Below are 17,520 nucleotides of genomic sequence, written 5' to 3' on the forward strand. Positions count from 1 at the left end.
GTATCTTCTCGTTGTTGTGCAACCCTCCCCTCCATCCCTCTCCAGAACTTTCCATCTCCCCAAACTGCAGCTCTGTCCCCAAGAAACACTGACTCCCACCCCTCCCCCAGCCCCTGGCCCCCCATCCACTTTCTGTCTCTGTGGATGTGGCTCCTCTGGGGACCTCCTGTGAGTGGACCACACAGTGTGTGTCCTTCTGTGTCTGGCTCACGTCCCTGAGCATCACGTCCTCCAGGTCCGTCCACGTGGGAGCGGGTGTCCGGATCTCCTTCTTTTTCATGGCTGCGTAGTATTCGAGGGCGTGGACGGACCACACTGTGTGTGTCCATCCATTCCCAGACACTCACGTTGCCTCCACCTTTTGGCTGCTGCCACTAATGCAGGAGTCCCAGGCCTGATTTTGAAGGTGGACTCAAATCTTCATTGTCCTGAGCAGAAAAAACTACATATTGTCTCTGGAATCAAGACTATAGATTTTATATTGAGAAAAGTGCTCAGGCGTTTTTAACAATAGGAAATAAAAGCCGCAGCCTGTGTCCCTCGGTGAGACATGCAGTGGCATCAGCAGGCGTCTGCTGTGTTGACATTTGGCTCCCTCGCCCAGTCGCCTGATGCCATCCTCAGGTCTGCACACCTGTGCAGGTGCCCGCGTACCTGTGCCCCGTGGCTGGCGTCCTCCCTCTTGCTCTGATTGGGACGTTGCCTGTCCAGGGCCTGTCTGCCCCTGGGAGGAGGTGTCTTGAGCCGAGGCACAAGTGACGAGAGAGCAGGGGACAGACTTATTAGGTGGCGTGACCTGCAAGTACAAAGGCCTGGGGGCCGGGGTGAACTTGGAGTCTTTGAGGGGCTGTGCGGCGAGTGGTAGAAAGTGAGACTGAGGGTCAGGAGGGACCTCTGGCTCTTGGGAGAAGTCAGTGACTGCTCCCGACTCCATCCCCGGGACGGTGGGTGGCATTTCTCACCCGCCTGCTCTCTCTCTCTCGCAGGATTGCCTGGACCGGTCCTTCAAGGCCCAAGTGTTCAGCTGTCCGGCCTGCCGCTATGACCTGGGCCGCAGCTACGCCATGCAGGTGAACCAGCCGCTGCAGGCCGTTCTCAACCATCTCTTCCCCGGCTACGGCAACGGACGGTGATCCTTAAGCACTTCTTGCTGGGCGTTTTTTTTTTAAAAAACGTGTCCAAGGGGGGTCTTCGGCCCCGGTTTTGTTTTTAGTGGGCTTAACTTAAACATGTAGTTTTCCCTCCACCCCCTAAAAAGCCTCGTCTTCCTGGTCCGGTTTGGTTTTGTTTTTTAATCTATAAATTTTCCGGAATCTGTATGATGGCTCAAAATAAGAAAGAAAGAAAGGCGGACTCCTCCAGTGTTTTGTTTTAAAGAAATACGAAGTTTGCGGTTTGCCAGCAAAAAGCAACAGGACAGTTTCGCTTCTGAAGACGGAGCGAGAGACGACTTGGCGTGAAGGCTGCTCATGTCCCCAGCGTCAGGGTCTCAAGTTCCCGCCGCCGACCTGCAACAGGGCGCCCGGCTGCCCAGAACAATCTTCTCAAGGTGTGTGGGCCTGGCCCCCAAAGGCGACAGCGAGCGCATCTTCCCGACGGTGTTACGTGGCCTAAAACCCAGCACGGTGCTGCCTGGCGGTGGCATCCTGGCCGCGTGGTCCCACCGCCATCCATCGTGACTTGTCTAAAGGAAGAGGGACAGTCCTGCTGAGCTCGGTTAAAACTGTCGCCACAAGGCCGTCCCCACCGGACCCGTCTGCTTTCGTGCCCGAGACCCGCACGCAGAGCCCCGGGCGCCCCCGTGTGAGCAGCATCGAGGCCACCCAGAGCCATCTCCGCTGGACTCCCCTCTCCGTGGGGCTGGCTGCGCGGCCATGCGCTGTTCCACCTGGAAGGGCATGGAAGTATTCGCACGAAGCCATGTTCAAGTGCCTTTGGTCCTTTCTTTCTTTCTAAACACAGGGCTCTTTGTTTTTAGCACTGAATTGTCGAAAATGCCAACCAGAGTCTCAAACTGTGGTCTACCCAGTTCTTCCCCCGCCCCCCCGGGGGCGTGTTTTGGGGGGAGGTTTCGAGTTCTGCTCATCCTTTCGATTGAATTTGTGACCCGCCAATTTACAAGGGGGATTTTTTTTTTTAATTAAATAAACACTTTTTCGAAATGAAATTTTTTTTTGTAGTTACTGTATATGTCCCGAGAAAGCTATAACTCAGCGTTTGGTTTTGTGTCTTTTTGTTTTTGTATTTTGGGGGATGATTTGCTAATTTTTCTAACTCTACCAAAGTTTGCAGCCATACCTCGCTAGAACAGGAATATTTTAAATCCTACAGCTGCAGACGAACTGGAGCGATATGGTCTTACAAGTTTTTTTTTTTTTTTCTTTTTTCCTCCCTATTATTAGGTTCTTAATGGATTAGGAAGAAACAACACGATCCTGTGTAGGCTTTTTCTAGAAAGTTCCATGTTCTTTGTCCCGACTTTAGGCTCAGAATAAATGTCTTTTACAAATGCATTGGGTCGTGTCTTCTATTTGCAAATCGCTCGGAAGCCCAGCAGACACTTTCGTCCGTATTATCTCATTTTCTCGTCACAAAAACCCCCGCAAAGGCAGACTCAGCAGAAAGCATCGCTCCTGCTGTGCAGATGGGAAGACTGAGGCCCAGCACATAAAGGGCCCAGCGGTGGTTCTTCCTGCCGCTCAGCAGGTGTTGGGCTCGACAAGTCAGCAAAGTCAAGCCAGGGGGCCAAGCCCAGCCTGCCAGCTGGGGACCAGGGGTCACCTAATTCCTGCCAACGTGGGCAGTCCTGTCCCCATTCTGCATCTGAGGAAACTGAGGCTGCAGTGGTCCCCCACTCGGAATCCGTTCTGCCTCCAGTGGGCATCTCGTACTCCATCAGCATCTGAGGGGTCGCTGGAGCCTGGAGCGGGGCATGGGGGGGGGGTCCTCTGGGCCCTGGGGAATCGGGCCACAGGAGCGTGTGGGGGCCCGACCACCCCACATGCTCTTTCCAGCAGGAGTCGGAGCGAGGGTGAGGCCAGTTTGCTGATTTCTGCAGAGGCTGTTACTCCCATTGACCTGGTGCTGGCGCCTTTTACCGATGGCTAAGTCATGATGGGAGCAGATCTCGGGCTGCCCCTTTTGGTCCTTAAAATGTGTCAGGTGTGTCCTTGAAAGCATCGTGCTCCAGGAGAGAAGGCAGTCGCCGACCATCGTGAGGCTGTCTGTCACAAGAGATTTCCAGCTCGGGCTGTAGGGGCGAGAAGCGGGTTAGCGATCGCTCAGGGCTCCGCTGGGGGGAGTGGGGCGGGGTAGGGGTGACAGCTACAGGGTGCGGGGCTTTTTGGGGTGATGGAAACGTCCTGAGTGTGACGGTTGCCCACATCTGTGGATGTGCTAAGATCCTTTGAATTGTGCACTTGGGGCGAATTGTGCGAATTAGATCTCAAAGATATGTCGAGTGTGATCACAGAATAAAAACAGAAAAAGATGCCCACCGTCAGGAGCTGCAGAAACTCCGTAAATGTCCCCAGGTGGGCCCCACACGGGGCCAGAACACACTGAGGCGGGTTCATTGTCGAGACTGTGGACTTTTTGGATGTTCCTCTCATTTTAAAGAACAATGTCCTTGTTAAAAATTAGTAAAACCCAGAAACATGTGTTTGAAACCACTGTACAGAAATGTGATATTAGACGTTTCTTTCCTGCTAGATTTGTTTTTATTTGCATAGAATAGCTTTACTGAAACATATTTCATGTTGCCGTAAAGCTCACCCGTTCAAAGTGTGCAGTTAAGGGCCTTCTAGTGTATTCACTGAGTTGTGCAACCATCACCTCTATCTAGTTCCAGAACATTCCATCACCCTAAAAAGAAGCCCCATCCCCATCAGCAGTCCCTCCCCAGCCCCTGACACCCACGAGCCTGCTCTCTGTCTGTGGATTTGTGTCCTTCTGTGTCTGCTTCTCTCCCTGAGCATCGTGTTGCAGGTCCGTCCACGTGCAGTCATGTCAGGGCCTCGCTCCTCTTCACGGCTGCGTAATATTCCAGCGTGTGGATGGACCACATTTTTAAATCCTCCTGGTTGATTTTTTATTGTGAAACTTTCCTTCTCTCCCTCCACCCTGGCTTATAAAATTAACACACAGTCCTAGAACATTTGCAAACAGAGTATATGACATCAAAGTCAAAATACATAATCCTGCCCCCCTGAGGGTGAACATTTTCCAGCTTCATTTGTCCACCTCTGTGTGCTCGTCCTTCAGTATCCCACCTCAAAACCGTCCTCGGATCGGTTCTGACTCAGAGCCACTTTGCAGTTGAGGCACAGAGAGGTTAAGTGGCTTACTCAAGGATGTGGCAAAGCCAGGGTACGTATATATTTATATATGATTCTCCAAATGTTTGTTTTATATAGAGCGTTAAAGAACAAAATTAGGGCCATGCTGTGTACACTGTGTCTACCGCCTCGTGGCTGGTTTTCGATTAGTTTCAGTTCATTTATCGGGCAGCAGCCACCTTGTCTAGCACCTTTGTAAACAAGCAGACGTGAGCTGTGGTCTGGCGTATGCAGATTTGTGCGTCTGTGCTCACGAATGGGGAATGGAGTACCCGTGTGTCCAGCCACATATGCTTGGAGTGAAACAGAATGTTAGAATTCCTCCCTCGAATGTATTTCTAAAACTTTATTTTGGGGCCGGCCCGGTGGCACGGTGGTTAAGTGTGCACGTCCTGCTTTGGTGGCCCCGGGTTCTCTGGTTGGGATCCCGGGTGCGGACATGGCATGGCTTGGCAAGCCATGTTATGGCAGGCATCCCACATATAAAGTAGAGGAAGATGGGCACGGATGTGAGCTCAGGGCCCGTCTTCCTCAGCAAAAAAAAAAAAAAGAGGTGGATTGGCAGCAGATGTTAGCTCAGGGCTAATCTTCCTCAAGAAAAAAAAATTAAAAAAATAATACTTTATTTTTTAAACACCTCGGAGGATCTACCTTCCCATCCGTCTTTATCTTTAACGCCTCCAACTCGCCCATAAGTGGGAGGGGTCTTTGTAAATTGGGACATTTATGGAGACGTCCCCAGTGTGATTTGCATGAAATCTGCACCTGTCCATGAAGACTTATAGAAAACCATGACGAGGTGGGGAGTGTTCCCCAACTTATTTTGTCCCTCTGAAAATTCAGAGACTGTCTCCTTCCCACTTTGCATATGATGCCCTTTAATTAGATGACCGTCATAGATTTTTTTCCCCTAACATTTTTAAATGAAGACTTTGAAACAGAAAAAGTTGAAAGAATTGTATGGGGCACCCTCAGGATGTACCCACCACCTAGATTCTACAGTTGTTAATGTTAGGCCTTTTACATAAGAGTTGGCATTAAAAAAAGTTTCCCCAAGCAAAATAAGGAAACTGATAGTCTGTTTAGGTGACCTAATTAAAAAAAAAAATTCAGAGTCTCAAACACAAACACCTGGAATTCACTGTCTTATAGGACAGACTTGGAAGTAGAAAAAAAAAAGCTTGTGTGTGTGGGGGGGTCCCTTCTTATCACCCCCCCTTTTTTTTTTGCTGAGGAAGATTGGCCCTGAGCAAACATCTGTTGCCAATCTTCCTCTTTTTGCTTGAGGAAGATTAGCCCTGAGCTAACACCTGTGTGGATTTCCTCTCGTTTATGTGTGGGACGCCACCACAACATGGCTTGATGAGTAGGTTCCCGCCTGGGATCCCAACTTGCGGATCCCTGGCAGCCTAAGCAGACTCCACGAACTTAACCACTAGGCCAGCCCCCTGTTATTGCCCATTTGATGCTGTATTACCATCATCAAATTCCATTTCCGTCTTTCCCACCGGTTAGGCAGTTCCTCAAAGGCAGTCACCATTTCCTATTTATACAATTAAATGTTAACTACATGAGGAATATATGAATATGGTCCCATGAGGATTTTACACACCCCAGAACGGATTCAAGTCCCCACAGACTACCCTTGTAACCAACATGGGTCTCTCCTTCTCTCCCCAAAGACTGTTAGTTTTCTCAGTTCGGGGGTGGCCTTTTTCCGCGCAGTGACACAGCTATGTGCTCTTAGAAACCACACGACATTGGTGTCTGCGTGTGTTTCCACGCCATGTCTTCTTGGATGCAGAATCCCGGATCCTTTTGCTGCTCCCCAACAGCATCCTCAGGGGAGGGGTCCATGACAGAACAGGTAGATTATCGCCTTTTTAATTGCTACATAGTTAAGTATTTCGGAGTACCCTGTGCTACAAGTTGCTTATCTAAGGGCCCACGGGATGGAAACAGTTGCTTTCAGCTCTGCCCCAAGCATCCTTGAACCGTGCAAGCTCCAGAGCGCGTCTCAGGGTACACAACCTCCTGGAATAGAGTGTAGACGCACTTAAAACGGTATTAGAAAACGTCCAATCGCCCGATTTACACTCTTGCCAGAGAAATGAAGGCGTGCCCACCCCCCTCCCTGGTTTGCAATTAATAGTATGATGATGATAATAATGGAATCCTCAATTAAATGCTCAGTATGTGAAGCCACATGGTCAACCCTTACACATTAACATTCCCGGGAGAGGGGTGTGTGTATGGGGGTCCTACCATCATGTCCATTTCACAGGGTAAACTGAGGCCCAGTGAGTTCCCTTTGCTGCAGGCCATTCATAGTGAGCTTTGAACCTAGGTCAGAGAGCACAAATTCCTCCCCTCCTTTATGTTTTAGAGAACTCAAGGGAGAGCATCTATCTTCATTCCGAAGGCCTCGCCCCTTTGCAAAGTTTTGTTGATTGTGATGGAAATGAACTTGGTTTTTCGTGGGGGAGGGGAGGGGCGCTTGCTGCTTGACTTTTATTTCTCTAGTTTCTCAGTTCTCCTTTTGCAAAATTGGTTGCATTGGAGCAATGTTTCCCAACGCCGGACTCGGTGAATTGGGGAACTCTGCACCCAAGTTCCGGCTACGGGTCTCGAACCCCATCCCCGCGCCTCCCCGGCCGGGTGCTGATGTTGTGCGGGGCCTCACGTACTCAGCAGCCGCCTGATAACCGGGGCGGGGCCCGCAGCGTGATTGGCAAGCGCCTCAGCCAGTCGGCGCCTCGGGCTCACTCCGCAAGCCAATACTCGCTTGCCCCCGTGCGGACGCTGGGAGGTCCCCGAGGCTCCCTTGTCAATCCGAGGCCCAACCGCCGTCGGATTGGTCGCGGCCTCCTTGGCTGGCGTGAGCCGTCTCCAATGAGAACGGAGCCGGTCAGCGGGCACGTGGGTGGGCGCCGGCGTGTCCCGGCCGGCGGGCCAATGGCGAGGCGAGGCCGGCGCCTGCGCCCGCCCAATCGAGGCGCGCGGAGGGCGGGCCGTGCGGTGTTGATGGGCCCGGCGGAGGGGAGGGGCGGAGCTGTCAGCCTCAGCCAATGGGCGCGCGGGCGTGGGCTCGGCAACCAATGGCAGCCGGGGCGGAGCTGGCGCGCGGCCTTATAAGCCCCGCCCGGGGCGCTCGCGGAGGGCTCGGCCGCCAGCGACCGAGCGGGGCCCGGCCCGAGCGGGGCCCGGGGGTGCGACGCCGAGGGCGGGGGAGCGCGCGCCGCTGCTCCGGACCGGGCCGCGCGCGCCGCCGCAGGTGAGCCCGCGGGGAGGCGGCCGAGCGCGGGCCCCGCCGCCGCCGCCGCCGTCGCCCCGCGCTGCGCCCGGGGCTGCGCGCGTGCGGCCGGGCGGGCGCCGGGACGCGAGGCCCAGGCCTCGGGCGCGGCCTGCTCGGGCCGCGGCCCCGCGCTTTGTCCCGGCCCGCGGGACGGTTGGGGGCGTTCACCGGCCGGCCCGGGGCGCCCTCGGGGGGCGGCGGGCGGGGACGGCGCGGCCGGACAATGGCGGGGCCGGGGCGGGAGGCGGGGGCGCCCCGGGCCGGCCGGGGGCGCGCGGGGTCGGCCCCGCACAAAAGATGACAGCGTGGGTGGCCCGGCCCCGGGCTCCCAGGATCCGCCGCAATCCTGCGAACGGAAAAAAAGAGAGAGAATCATCATAAAGAGAGAGCGAGCGCCCAGGCCCGGGCCAACCCCGCCTGCGTCTCCGGCCCTTCGGGGTTCCCAGGGGCGCCCCCCCCACCCCGGGATGTCCATCATTGCATCCCCACCCCTCTCCCCGGGTCCCCCCCGCCGTCCCACCGAGGCTTGCAAACTTGCACCCCGGCTCCCTGCACCCCACTCCGAGGAGCATGCAATCTGGCTTTTTGAAAGAATAAAAATGTACCCACTTGCCATGCACACCGCAGCTTCCAGGCGCGTCGCCCCCGTCCCTCCCCCGCTCAGCCGGCTCGCCATCTCGGAGAAGCCGTGGGGTCGCTCCCGCGGGGACCCCCTCGGGCTGTCCCAGCCACCCCCTTACTCCTCCCCTGATTCCTTCTGGAAGGGCCCTGTCCCCCGGATCCACAAGGCCTGGGTCTGCACGCAGGGGGCGTGATGACACCAGGGGGAATGGGGCACCCGGCCACCTGGGCATGCAGAAGGTTTTACAGGGGGTTTGGGTTTTGTTTTGTTTTTTCCTGGGGGCCGGGGAGGTGTGGACGGTGCTGGGTGTCCCCCATCTGTTTGGTGGGAGAGAAGATGCATTTATTGTAATAATTTAGGTGTCTCTGGGTGCAACTGTTTCGCGAGTTATGAAACTAGTGAAAGGTAGTTGTGGTCGGTGGCACCCCAGGATCCTGTAATGTGTAGACACTGTGTCCTTTCCCGTGTGTTTCTGTCTGTTTCTGTCCATGGCCTTGATTGACGACCTCCTCTGGGGGCCAGCACTGTCTTAGGGTCTGAGGACACCTGCCCCACCCCTCTGTCGTGACAGCAGGGTCCCCGACTGGCCCCAGGCTGGAGGAAGCCCCCCACACGGGCTCCTTCGCTGACTCCTCTGAGCTTTGATTGCCGCCATGCAGGAGCGGATGACCCCTCGTTCTCAAATTATAGCTTCCTTCGGAGGCGTCGGGGGAGTTTGTCGACTCCCCCGGCCGCCTCTTCTCGCCCCCTCTGCCAGAGCTGCGGGCAGCCCCTCCCGTCTCGGCCGTCCACGTTCGGGTCCCTGAAGGACAGAGTGTGAAAGTCCTAGAGTGGTTCTTGGAGGCGAGCTTCCTGAAACTCGCCGGCTGCTCTCCGTGCTTCTCATTGGCCGCCTGGCACGTCTCGATGCTCCGTCTGTCTGTGCGGGAACCCCGAGCCGACCAGACCTCCCTACCCTGGGGGCGGCCACCTCGGGGAGCCCGGGTGGGGGGGGGGGATCGGAGGTGGGGTTGCACAAATGCTGCCGGGCGTCGCGCCGTGTGCAGGTGGCTCCTGTGTCAGGTGCCGCGCAGGAGCATGTCATTGAGACTTGAAATGTACACAGGTCTTGACCACCCTGGATTTTCTCCTGTTTCCTAATCCTCGCGTTTGGGGAGCGGGCTGCTCAGGAGATGTTAAATGCTGGAGCTTCAAAGTAGCGCTGGTGGGTCATCAGGACCCCGCCCTGCCTTTGTGTCCCTCTGTCTCCTGGGAGAGACCCTGCCCCAGTCCCTCTGGGGCGGTGGGGGGCCCTCCCACCCCGCTCTCCCTCCCTGGCCGCTCCGCCTCGTCTTGAGCCGGCATTTCTCTGCCTCCTCTGCTGGTGTCTTGCCCCTGCCGTCCTGTGCCGGCACCTTTCCTCAGCCCTGGGGACCCCATCTGTTTCCTGGCGTGCCGGGGCAGGTCATGGGGGTCCCTGACTTCAAGGGGCTTCCTGGTATGTTGGGGAAAGGGACATCTGGGTGCCCCACGTGCGGCCCCAGCGGTGACGGCGGGGTGGAGCCGCTCCCCGGCTCAGGGAGCAGGCAGCACCAGGGGGTGGGTGGCGACAGACCGAGGTGTGGGCAAAGGAGCGTTTCCGGTTGGCTTTCTTCCCGGGCTCTGGAAGCGTGGCGCAGGGGTCAGAGCTGTGTGACCTTGGGCCAGTCACTTGCTCAAGAACTACCTGGCCAGGAAGAGGGGTGGAGAGCGTGTGGAGTGGGGACAGATGCCTGACCCCGAGGGCTCTGCACCCTGTGCTGGGCGCCACCGGGCCTCCCCGCCAGCCTCTGCCACCGCGAGCCCTGGCTCTGCTCCAGAGACCTGCCCGGTGGGGCCTCCAGCCACGGCTCGCACCTGCAGTGCCCCTGGGTGCCTCCTTCTGGCTGGGGACGCCCGACAGCAGAGCAGAGGCTGACCCTGGCCTCCCTTGTGTCCTGGTGTTCTTGGCCATGTCCCTGGGTCCCTGCCCTCCTCTCCATCCGCCACACAGGCCGCAGGTCACCGCCCGCCCCTGGGCCTCGCTTTCCTCATCTGTCAGATGGGTTCAGTGAGCTCCCATCCTCAGTCATGGTGGCGATCAGAGGGGACAGAGGGCGTGGCTCGAGCCCGGAGCTGACTTGTCACTGCTGCTGTTGGCCTCTGTCGGGCTGTCCCCCGTGCCCGGTCCACGTCGGGCTGGGGCCTTCCATGGGGGTCATTCTGGGCGCTGGGGGGGTTGAGCAGCACCCCTGGCCCCCACCCACTCGATGTCAGCAGCACCTCCCCTGGGTGTGACAACCACAGTGTCCTCTAGGGGTCACGGTTCTCCCCGTGAGACCCTCTCACTTAACTTTTAACCCCATATTTGGCCGTGACCCTCCCATATCTGCCTCGAATTCTGGTTCCCTTCCCCCCCCCTTTAATAGGGAGGGGCTCCCATTTGCAAACTGTGTCTGGCTGACCCTCCTCGGCCTGGCTGTCCCTCTGCCTTTCCTGCCCGGCAGACATGCCCGTGCCACCGTCGCTGCCCTGCTAAGGGGCCGCCAGGCGTGCTGCGGGAGCCTTCCAGGGCCGTCCTCGGCCTCCGAGCCGGCAGGTGCCCTGCCCAGGCGTCCACACCACGTGGGCACCATACCCCTTCCCGCCAGGTCGTGTCACAGCCTCCTTTAAGTTGGGTTTAAGGTGACACACTTCTTTTCTCTCATCTTCGCCTCTTCCTGAGCAATAATGTCCTCGCAGTTGCGGGACCGTTAAGGTGCTGGTCACACACCCTTGAGTGCGATGAAGTGAGTTTAACCACAATATTGGAGAAGAAACTTGTGTGACCTGAGTCCTAAGGCTGAGAGGATCCTTGAACTGGTTTTGTGGCCGTTCTTACTGGTGAATAATTGGCTTTGAATTTCCTCGCTGCTTTGAGTAGGCCTGTTGAGGAGCGTCTGGTTGGTTAGAGCACATGTCCCCAGCTAGTCTGCTGGTTTTCCCTCCTGCTCCCTCGAGAAGCTTTTAAAAACTTTAGAAACGGCCTTCCTCTCCTCCGAACCCTCCAGTGGCTTCGTGTTGTCCTTGGAAAAGAGGCCAGGCCCCTTCCTGTGGCCTCTGCTCTGTCGTCTGTGCCTCCCTCCTCTCTGCCTGCCCCAACACTCTTCCCTGCTCCCCTCAGTCTAAACGCTTTACCTGCCTTCTCTTCCCTGCCCCAGGGCCTTTGCACTTGCTGTTCCCTCTGCCAGAATGCTGTTCCCTCACGCCTGGACCCAGCCGGCTCCTTGTCATTCATGTCTCGGCTCAGCTTGGCCATCACTGACCACGCTGCCTGAACTCACTCTCCCAGCCACCCTCTCTTCCATCCTGCCCTTCTCCTTTGCACTCGACACTATCAGAAACACGTATTCATCCGTTTTCGTATTTATTGTCTCTCTCGTCCACTAGGGCGGAAGCTTTTTCTGTAAAGGGTCAGAGAGTAACCATTTTCGGCTTTGCAGGCTGGACGGTCTCCGTCCCGGCCGCTCCGCTCTGCCCTTGTGGCCCAAACGTATGGAAGTGAACGAGGGTGCCTATGTCCCAATGAAACTTTATTGATGGACACCAAAATGAGACTTCTGGACTCTTTTCACGTGCCATGAGCTGTTTGTGTTCTTTTGATTTTTTTTCCCCACCCAACTATTAAAAAACACCAAAACTGCTCTTAGCTTGCGGGTTGCACAGAAGCGGGCGGCGGCTGGAATCGCCCCGTGGTCAGAGTTTGCAGACCCCACCCTGGGGAGCGAGGCCTGTGCCTGAGGAATGACGTCTGTCTTGGTGGCGGTGTGTCTCCCTGGCGCCTAGGACAGTTCCGGGCACAGAGTGGGTGTTCGGGAAACGTTCGTTTGTTGAATGAATGAACGACCATCCCTCTTTTCTACATCAGTGCATTTAGAGTCATTCTTTATATTTAAAAAAAATGGGTTGTGGGTTGTTTTGAGGGAAATTAAAACTGCAGGGAATGTCAGAAAATTATGAGCCCGTCCAGGAGAACAGCTCCCTAATAAAGGAGGACAGAGAGGGGACGTGACCCAGGCAGATGCTTCGCCCCTGTGTGTCACCCGCCGCGGGCATCACAAGGTTGCTCAGGAGCCCGAGCAGCCTCAGGAGTTCGTGTGGACCTGGCGGAAGCTGAGGGCTTCAGAGGAAGATGCCGTTTGCCAACCATCTTGTTTCGTAAGCCTCCGGCCCATCCTCTTGACCAAGCGCAGCGCTGCCGGCCTGGGAGGGGCTTCTGCAGTCCTCAGAACGCTCTGGAAGAGGTGGCTTTCGTGGGTGTGACCGTTGAGCTCTGTGGGGCGGTGGACAGTGAGGGGTCCTTGGCGTCGCTCCTGCACCCTGGCTTCGGGGAGCGTGCACGGGCTGGCGGGTGGTTTCTGAGCTGGGCAGGTGCTGTGTCATAGATCTGGTCCTGTGCCGGGAGTGCTGTGACTTGCTGGGGACGCGTCCCGTTCGCGCACGGTCCTGCCTCCTCTGGATGATTGAAGCCAGCCGTCTGGAGAGGGTTCCTCGGAACTTCTTGGCTCCCACAGTGGCCTGTTTTTTTTTTTTTTGCCTATCTCTGCCTCTCCATCGCTCCTTCCTTCCTTCTCTCTTCTCTCTTCTCGGCCCACCTCCGAGGGTCTGGGGGACGCGAGGGGCTTGGTGACAAGTTGGCATTAAGCCGCCTGTGCCACATGGGCGGGCTGTGCCCCTGGCTGTGACGCTCTGGGATGGAGGCCTCATGTGTTGGTTTCGTGCATAAGGAATCAGGAGTCAAGCCGCTGAGGGCTGCCGGGCCCCAGGTGGGTCCCCGGGTTCAGGGCAAACCATGCAGGATGTGACCCCGTTTACTGGTGCTGGTCATCGCATCCTGGTTCTCAGATGAGCCCGTATGGCGAGCTGGCAGAGGCCATCTGTAGGCAGCTGTCAGCCTGTACCCCCAGCACCCACTTCCCGTCTGGGTTTGCAGCTGGACCCAAACGATGGCACGTAGTGGGCAGTGCGGGGCGGGGGTGGGCGCCCTTTCGTGATGCAGAGAAATGCGTCGTGTCTGAGGAGCTGGCGGTGGATCCAGAACCACCACCAGCAGGCACAGGGGTGGCCTGGTGACAGGGGCTTGCAGGGGACCCCCGAGCACAAGTGGGGTGGAAGGGATCTGCGTGCCCGGCAGAGCTGTGGACCCTGCCTGGGGGGCAGCCCGTTTGGGAAGGCCACAGCCCGGGAGCTGGTGCTGGGGTCCCGGCGCAGACCACCCTTGACCTTCTAGCCGGGCGCCCCGAGTGAGTGATGGGGACGGCCGGGTGTCTGCCCTGGGAGGGGCCGTCACTTGCCGCTGGCTGCGGCTGTCACGTGCTCTCCTGGAGAGTCCCATGCACTGGCAAGGGGCGGCCTGTGCTGCAGGCTCTGGTCACCGTAGTCACGAGTCGGGAGAGGGGGTGCCCGTGCGAGGGAAGCTCCTGGAACTTCGCTCTGGGGTCCCTGCTGTCGTGCAGCTCCTTCCCCCCGAGGAGGAGAGGGGAGTTGGGGGAGCCGGGCCCCCGGCAGCCCTGGAGAGGACGGTGCCCTCGCCCATCGCGACGCCGGCTGCTCTGCACGCCCAGGCCCCACAGGAGGGATGGCTGGGCAGATGGACGGACAGACAGAGCTGACAGCCGCTGCCGGGGCTGCGGCGGGTGGGCGCGGTCTGGCTCAGGCGGCCGTCGCGGACAGCCGGGGCATGGTGGCCTCAGGACGCCTCACACGGCCCCTGTAGGCGCCCCGCGTGTCATCTGCCAGCCCCGGGGCGGAGCTGCATTGAGTGGAAGGCGCTGCCCCACGGGCTCCGGGTCTTGTCATCCGGCCTGTCCTCGTGATCCGGCTGGGCTGTGGCTTCACGGTGGACACGAGCCATCCGGACGTGTGCTGGAGCCCCGGGTCCATCCGTCCAAGGCGTCTGCTCCTGACTGGTGGAGGATGATGTTGTGGTCAGTGTGTGCGCGTGGCCAGGTGCTCACGGTGGCCGATGAGCAGTGTCTCCCGCCCACGGGGTCGTGGCCCACAGTGGAAGGCGTGGAACAGGGTTCCACGAGCAGAGGGCTGGCGGGGCCCAGGGAGCAGAGTGGTCAGGGTGGGTGGACCCCAGGCCTGTGGAGGCGCAGGGCAGGGCGGCCCCGGCCGGCTCGGGTGGGGGTCAAGGAGGCGACAGGAGAGTCACCCTCTGAGCCAAGCCTGGTCGTCACGGTGACGGGGAGCTGGGGGCAGAGGAACAGGGGTACGTGGAGGGGACATTGGGGGCTGTGTCCTGAGAGGCCACGTGGAGGAGGACACGCAGGGGGTGGGGCAGCACCCCGTCTCTTGAGTGTCTCCGGGCCCCCCTTTGCCAGGCTCCGAGGGACAGAGGGTGGGCGCAGGGCCAGAGTCGTCCCTGTCCCCGGGGAGAGCCACCCACAGCTGCCCGACAGCGGGCTCCGGTATGCTGCCCAGACCCTGGTGTTCTAGGACGCCCTTAAGACGCTCTTGTCCTGTTTTGTTTTAAAATATATTTTTTATTGAGATATTCACAACGCATAAAATTCAACCTTTTAAAGTGGACAATTCAGGGCTTTTTAGAACATTTACACGATTGTGCAACCATCACCACTAACAAATTTCAGAACATTTTTGTTACCCCAAAAGGAAACCCCGTGTGTGTTAAACAGTCACCCCACCCCCTCCCCCGCCCCTGGCCCCCACGAGCCCGCTCTCTGTCTGTGGATTGGCCTGTTCTGGACGTTTCCCGTCAGTGGGGTGACACGCCGTGTGTCCTTCTGTGTCTGCTTCTCTCCCTGAGCGTCGTGTGTGCAGGTCTGTCCACGTGCAGCTGTGTCAGGGCCTTGCTCCTCTTCACAGCTGCGTAATATTCCACTGGGTGGATGGACACATTGTGTTATCGTCCGCTATCCGTTGGTGGATATTTGGGGAGTTTCTCCCTTTTCCTGTGCTTTCCTTGCCCCACACCATGTCAGAGTTCCAGAATCCCGGGGCTGCAGTGTGCAGACCGCTCACCTGGCCGGCCCCCGGGGCAGACACAGCACGGAAACCCTTGTGGGGCTACGTCCTGAGTGCAGCGTTGAGAGGGGTCAGCAGAGGGGGGCCTGGCCCGTGGGTTTGGGGTTGGGCTTTGAGGCCGGGAGGTCTGGCGAGTCAGGCACGATGCCCCAGCTCCCCTGCAGGAGGCGCTGCGGCTGCCCTTGCACCCACTCTCCGCTCTCCTCTTCCTGCAGCCCGCGCTGGGTGGGGTCCCCACGGGGCGGCTGCACCTGGCCCGGCCCTGATGGGCTGCGCGTTGTCTCTTTGAAGGCCGTGACTGGGTCTCAGCATCCCTGTGGCCCCCACGGAGCCCCCATGAAGCTTTCCAGCCACTGAGCTGAGGCTGCCTGGGATCCCCGCCCCCAGACGCCCCCTTGACCCCCAGGGGTGGTGCGGTCACCTCGTGGGCCCTCGGGGGAGGGCAGGGGGCTGGGGGTGTGGTCTCCTTGCTGCCCCGCCTGCTCCCACGGCTCTGGTGGAGTCTGCCCTGTGGGGACGGTGACACGGGGTGGGGGGGGGGGGTGACTGGCTGTCCCTGACAGAGGCACACGCGTGGACACGGACCGAATGTCCAGGGACAGAGTTGGGCCCTACCTCACGCTGTGTGCAGACTGAGAAGGGTGGCCGACCCCGGTGTCAGAGCGGAAATGGCTGACCCGCTGAAGGGGACCGGCCGCGGGTGTGGACGGGGTCGTGTCTGAGGCAGCGCCGTCCAGCAGAGCCTCGGAGAAGCCCCGCGTGTCGTCTGGAGTTTTCTAACAGCCTCGTTAGGAGGTGAACAGAAACGGATGAAGTGAATTCAAATAATGCGTTTTATTGAAACCGATATCCCCAAAATGTTATCGTTCCAACATCATCACTGTAGAAATTGTTCCCGAGATTCTAACGCTCCTTTTTGGTGTGAGTCTTGGACGTCCTCTGTGTGTTTCACATGTGGCGCTGGCCGTCCCCAGGCCGGTCCTTTGGGCCCCGCCGTCCCTGGGTGACTGACCGCTGTGCTGGGCTGGGGATGCTGTGAACGGGGCGCCTGGCGGGGGCTGGCCCCTCACGCCCTCCCGTCCTTGCCCGCCTTCCCAGCCTGTTCGCGTCTCTGGGTCCGTCGCCTCTCGCTGGGGAGACCTGCCACGGGGGGCGCAGTGGGGAGAGAGCGCTTTGGGGCCGGAGGAGGCGCTGGAGCGCGAGGGGATGCGCTGGTGCTTGGAGGGGGAGGCGGAGGCTGCGGGCGGCCCGGAGGCCAGCGCGGCCCACCTCGGGGGGTGCAGGGGCTGACCCCGCAGGGCCCTCTGTCTGGGGTGCCGCGGGGAATCAGCAAAAGCCGACATCTGCTCTTGAGACGCCGCAGCCAGCCCCCCAGCTTCCGTGCTGCCGCTCCCTCTGGGATGCCGGGCTCGGCGGTCCGCCCCGGTGGCCGTGGCCCCCGTCCTGCCCGCGGCCCTCGCCTCCGCCTCTCGACTTGGATGGGGGCAGGAACCTCACGCTGGCCGCAAGGCTGCTGGGTCCTGGGCCGAGCCCGGGCAGGGCCTTGTGGGGGGACACTGGCCACGCTGTGGTCTGAGATGTCCCCGGGAAGCAGCCGTGGGAGGTGGGGTGCTGCGTGGCTATGGGACGGCCTGGGAGAGGGGCTCGTGCGAGCAGCGCTGGAAGCAGCACCCCGCAATCACGGACGGCCTGGTGGCCTCGGCTCAAGGCCTGACCGAGCGGCATCGGCAGCTGGAGGCAGGTACCCGCACACCCTGCCTGCCCGGGTTCAGATCCCACCTTGGCCGGGTCTTTGTCCTGGTCTTCAACGTGGGGTGACGGGGGGCCCTGCTGCTTCATACCCGAAAATCCTTCAGTGAAGTAGTTCCCACTCCAGGGGACACTGGGCCATGTCTGGGGACGTCTGTGGTTGTCACACAGGGGGAGCTCCTGGCTGGAGTGGGTGGGGCCAGGGATGCTGCTCAAGGGCCCCCACAGCACCCAGGACGCCCCACAGAGAGTGACCTGGCCCAAAATGTCCTGATTTCCAGCAGGCCTGGCCTAGGGTGCCCTTCAGTCTATTACAGTAACAACTTTTCTCTGGGCTTCTGTCTTTCCTTGACATGAATCTAGGTGGTGTTGCTAGAAGTTTCTGAAACTATTTTCCATTCCAGAATCACCCCCCCCTTTTTTTTTTTGCTGAGGAAGATTGGCCCTGAGCTAACATCTGTTGCCCATCTTCCTGTTTTTCTATGTGCGCC

At 58.8% G+C, this 17,520-nt stretch overlaps 2 protein-coding genes across 10 annotated transcripts in view; both read left to right on the forward strand.

The window, feature by feature from the left end:
• Positions 1–2,513, forward strand: part of UHRF1 (ubiquitin like with PHD and ring finger domains 1) — a 30,309-nt gene extending 27,796 nt beyond the window's left edge. For both annotated transcript variants that reach the window (XM_044752017.2, XM_044752018.2), the window contains exon 17: positions 987–2,513. In XM_044752017.2, the coding sequence (XP_044607952.1) occupies positions 987–1,133 (147 nt within the window). In that variant the 3' untranslated portion in view covers positions 1,134–2,513. The remainder of the gene's footprint in view (positions 1–986) is intronic.
• Positions 2,514–7,480: 4,967 nt separating this feature from the next.
• The window catches only part of KDM4B (lysine demethylase 4B), a 115,660-nt gene continuing 105,620 nt past the window's right edge, over positions 7,481–17,520 (forward strand). For 7 of the 8 annotated variants that reach the window (XM_044752007.2, XM_070491769.1, XM_070491770.1 and 4 more), the window contains exon 1: positions 7,481–7,611. The gene's annotated coding sequence lies outside the window, so the exon portion shown is untranslated. The remainder of the gene's footprint in view (positions 7,612–17,520) is intronic. The other variant, XM_070491768.1, reaches the window with a different exon arrangement.

This window comes from Equus asinus, chromosome 20 (assembly GCF_041296235.1).
Source record: "Equus asinus isolate D_3611 breed Donkey chromosome 20, EquAss-T2T_v2, whole genome shotgun sequence".
NCBI lineage: Eukaryota > Metazoa > Chordata > Mammalia > Perissodactyla > Equidae > Equus > Equus asinus.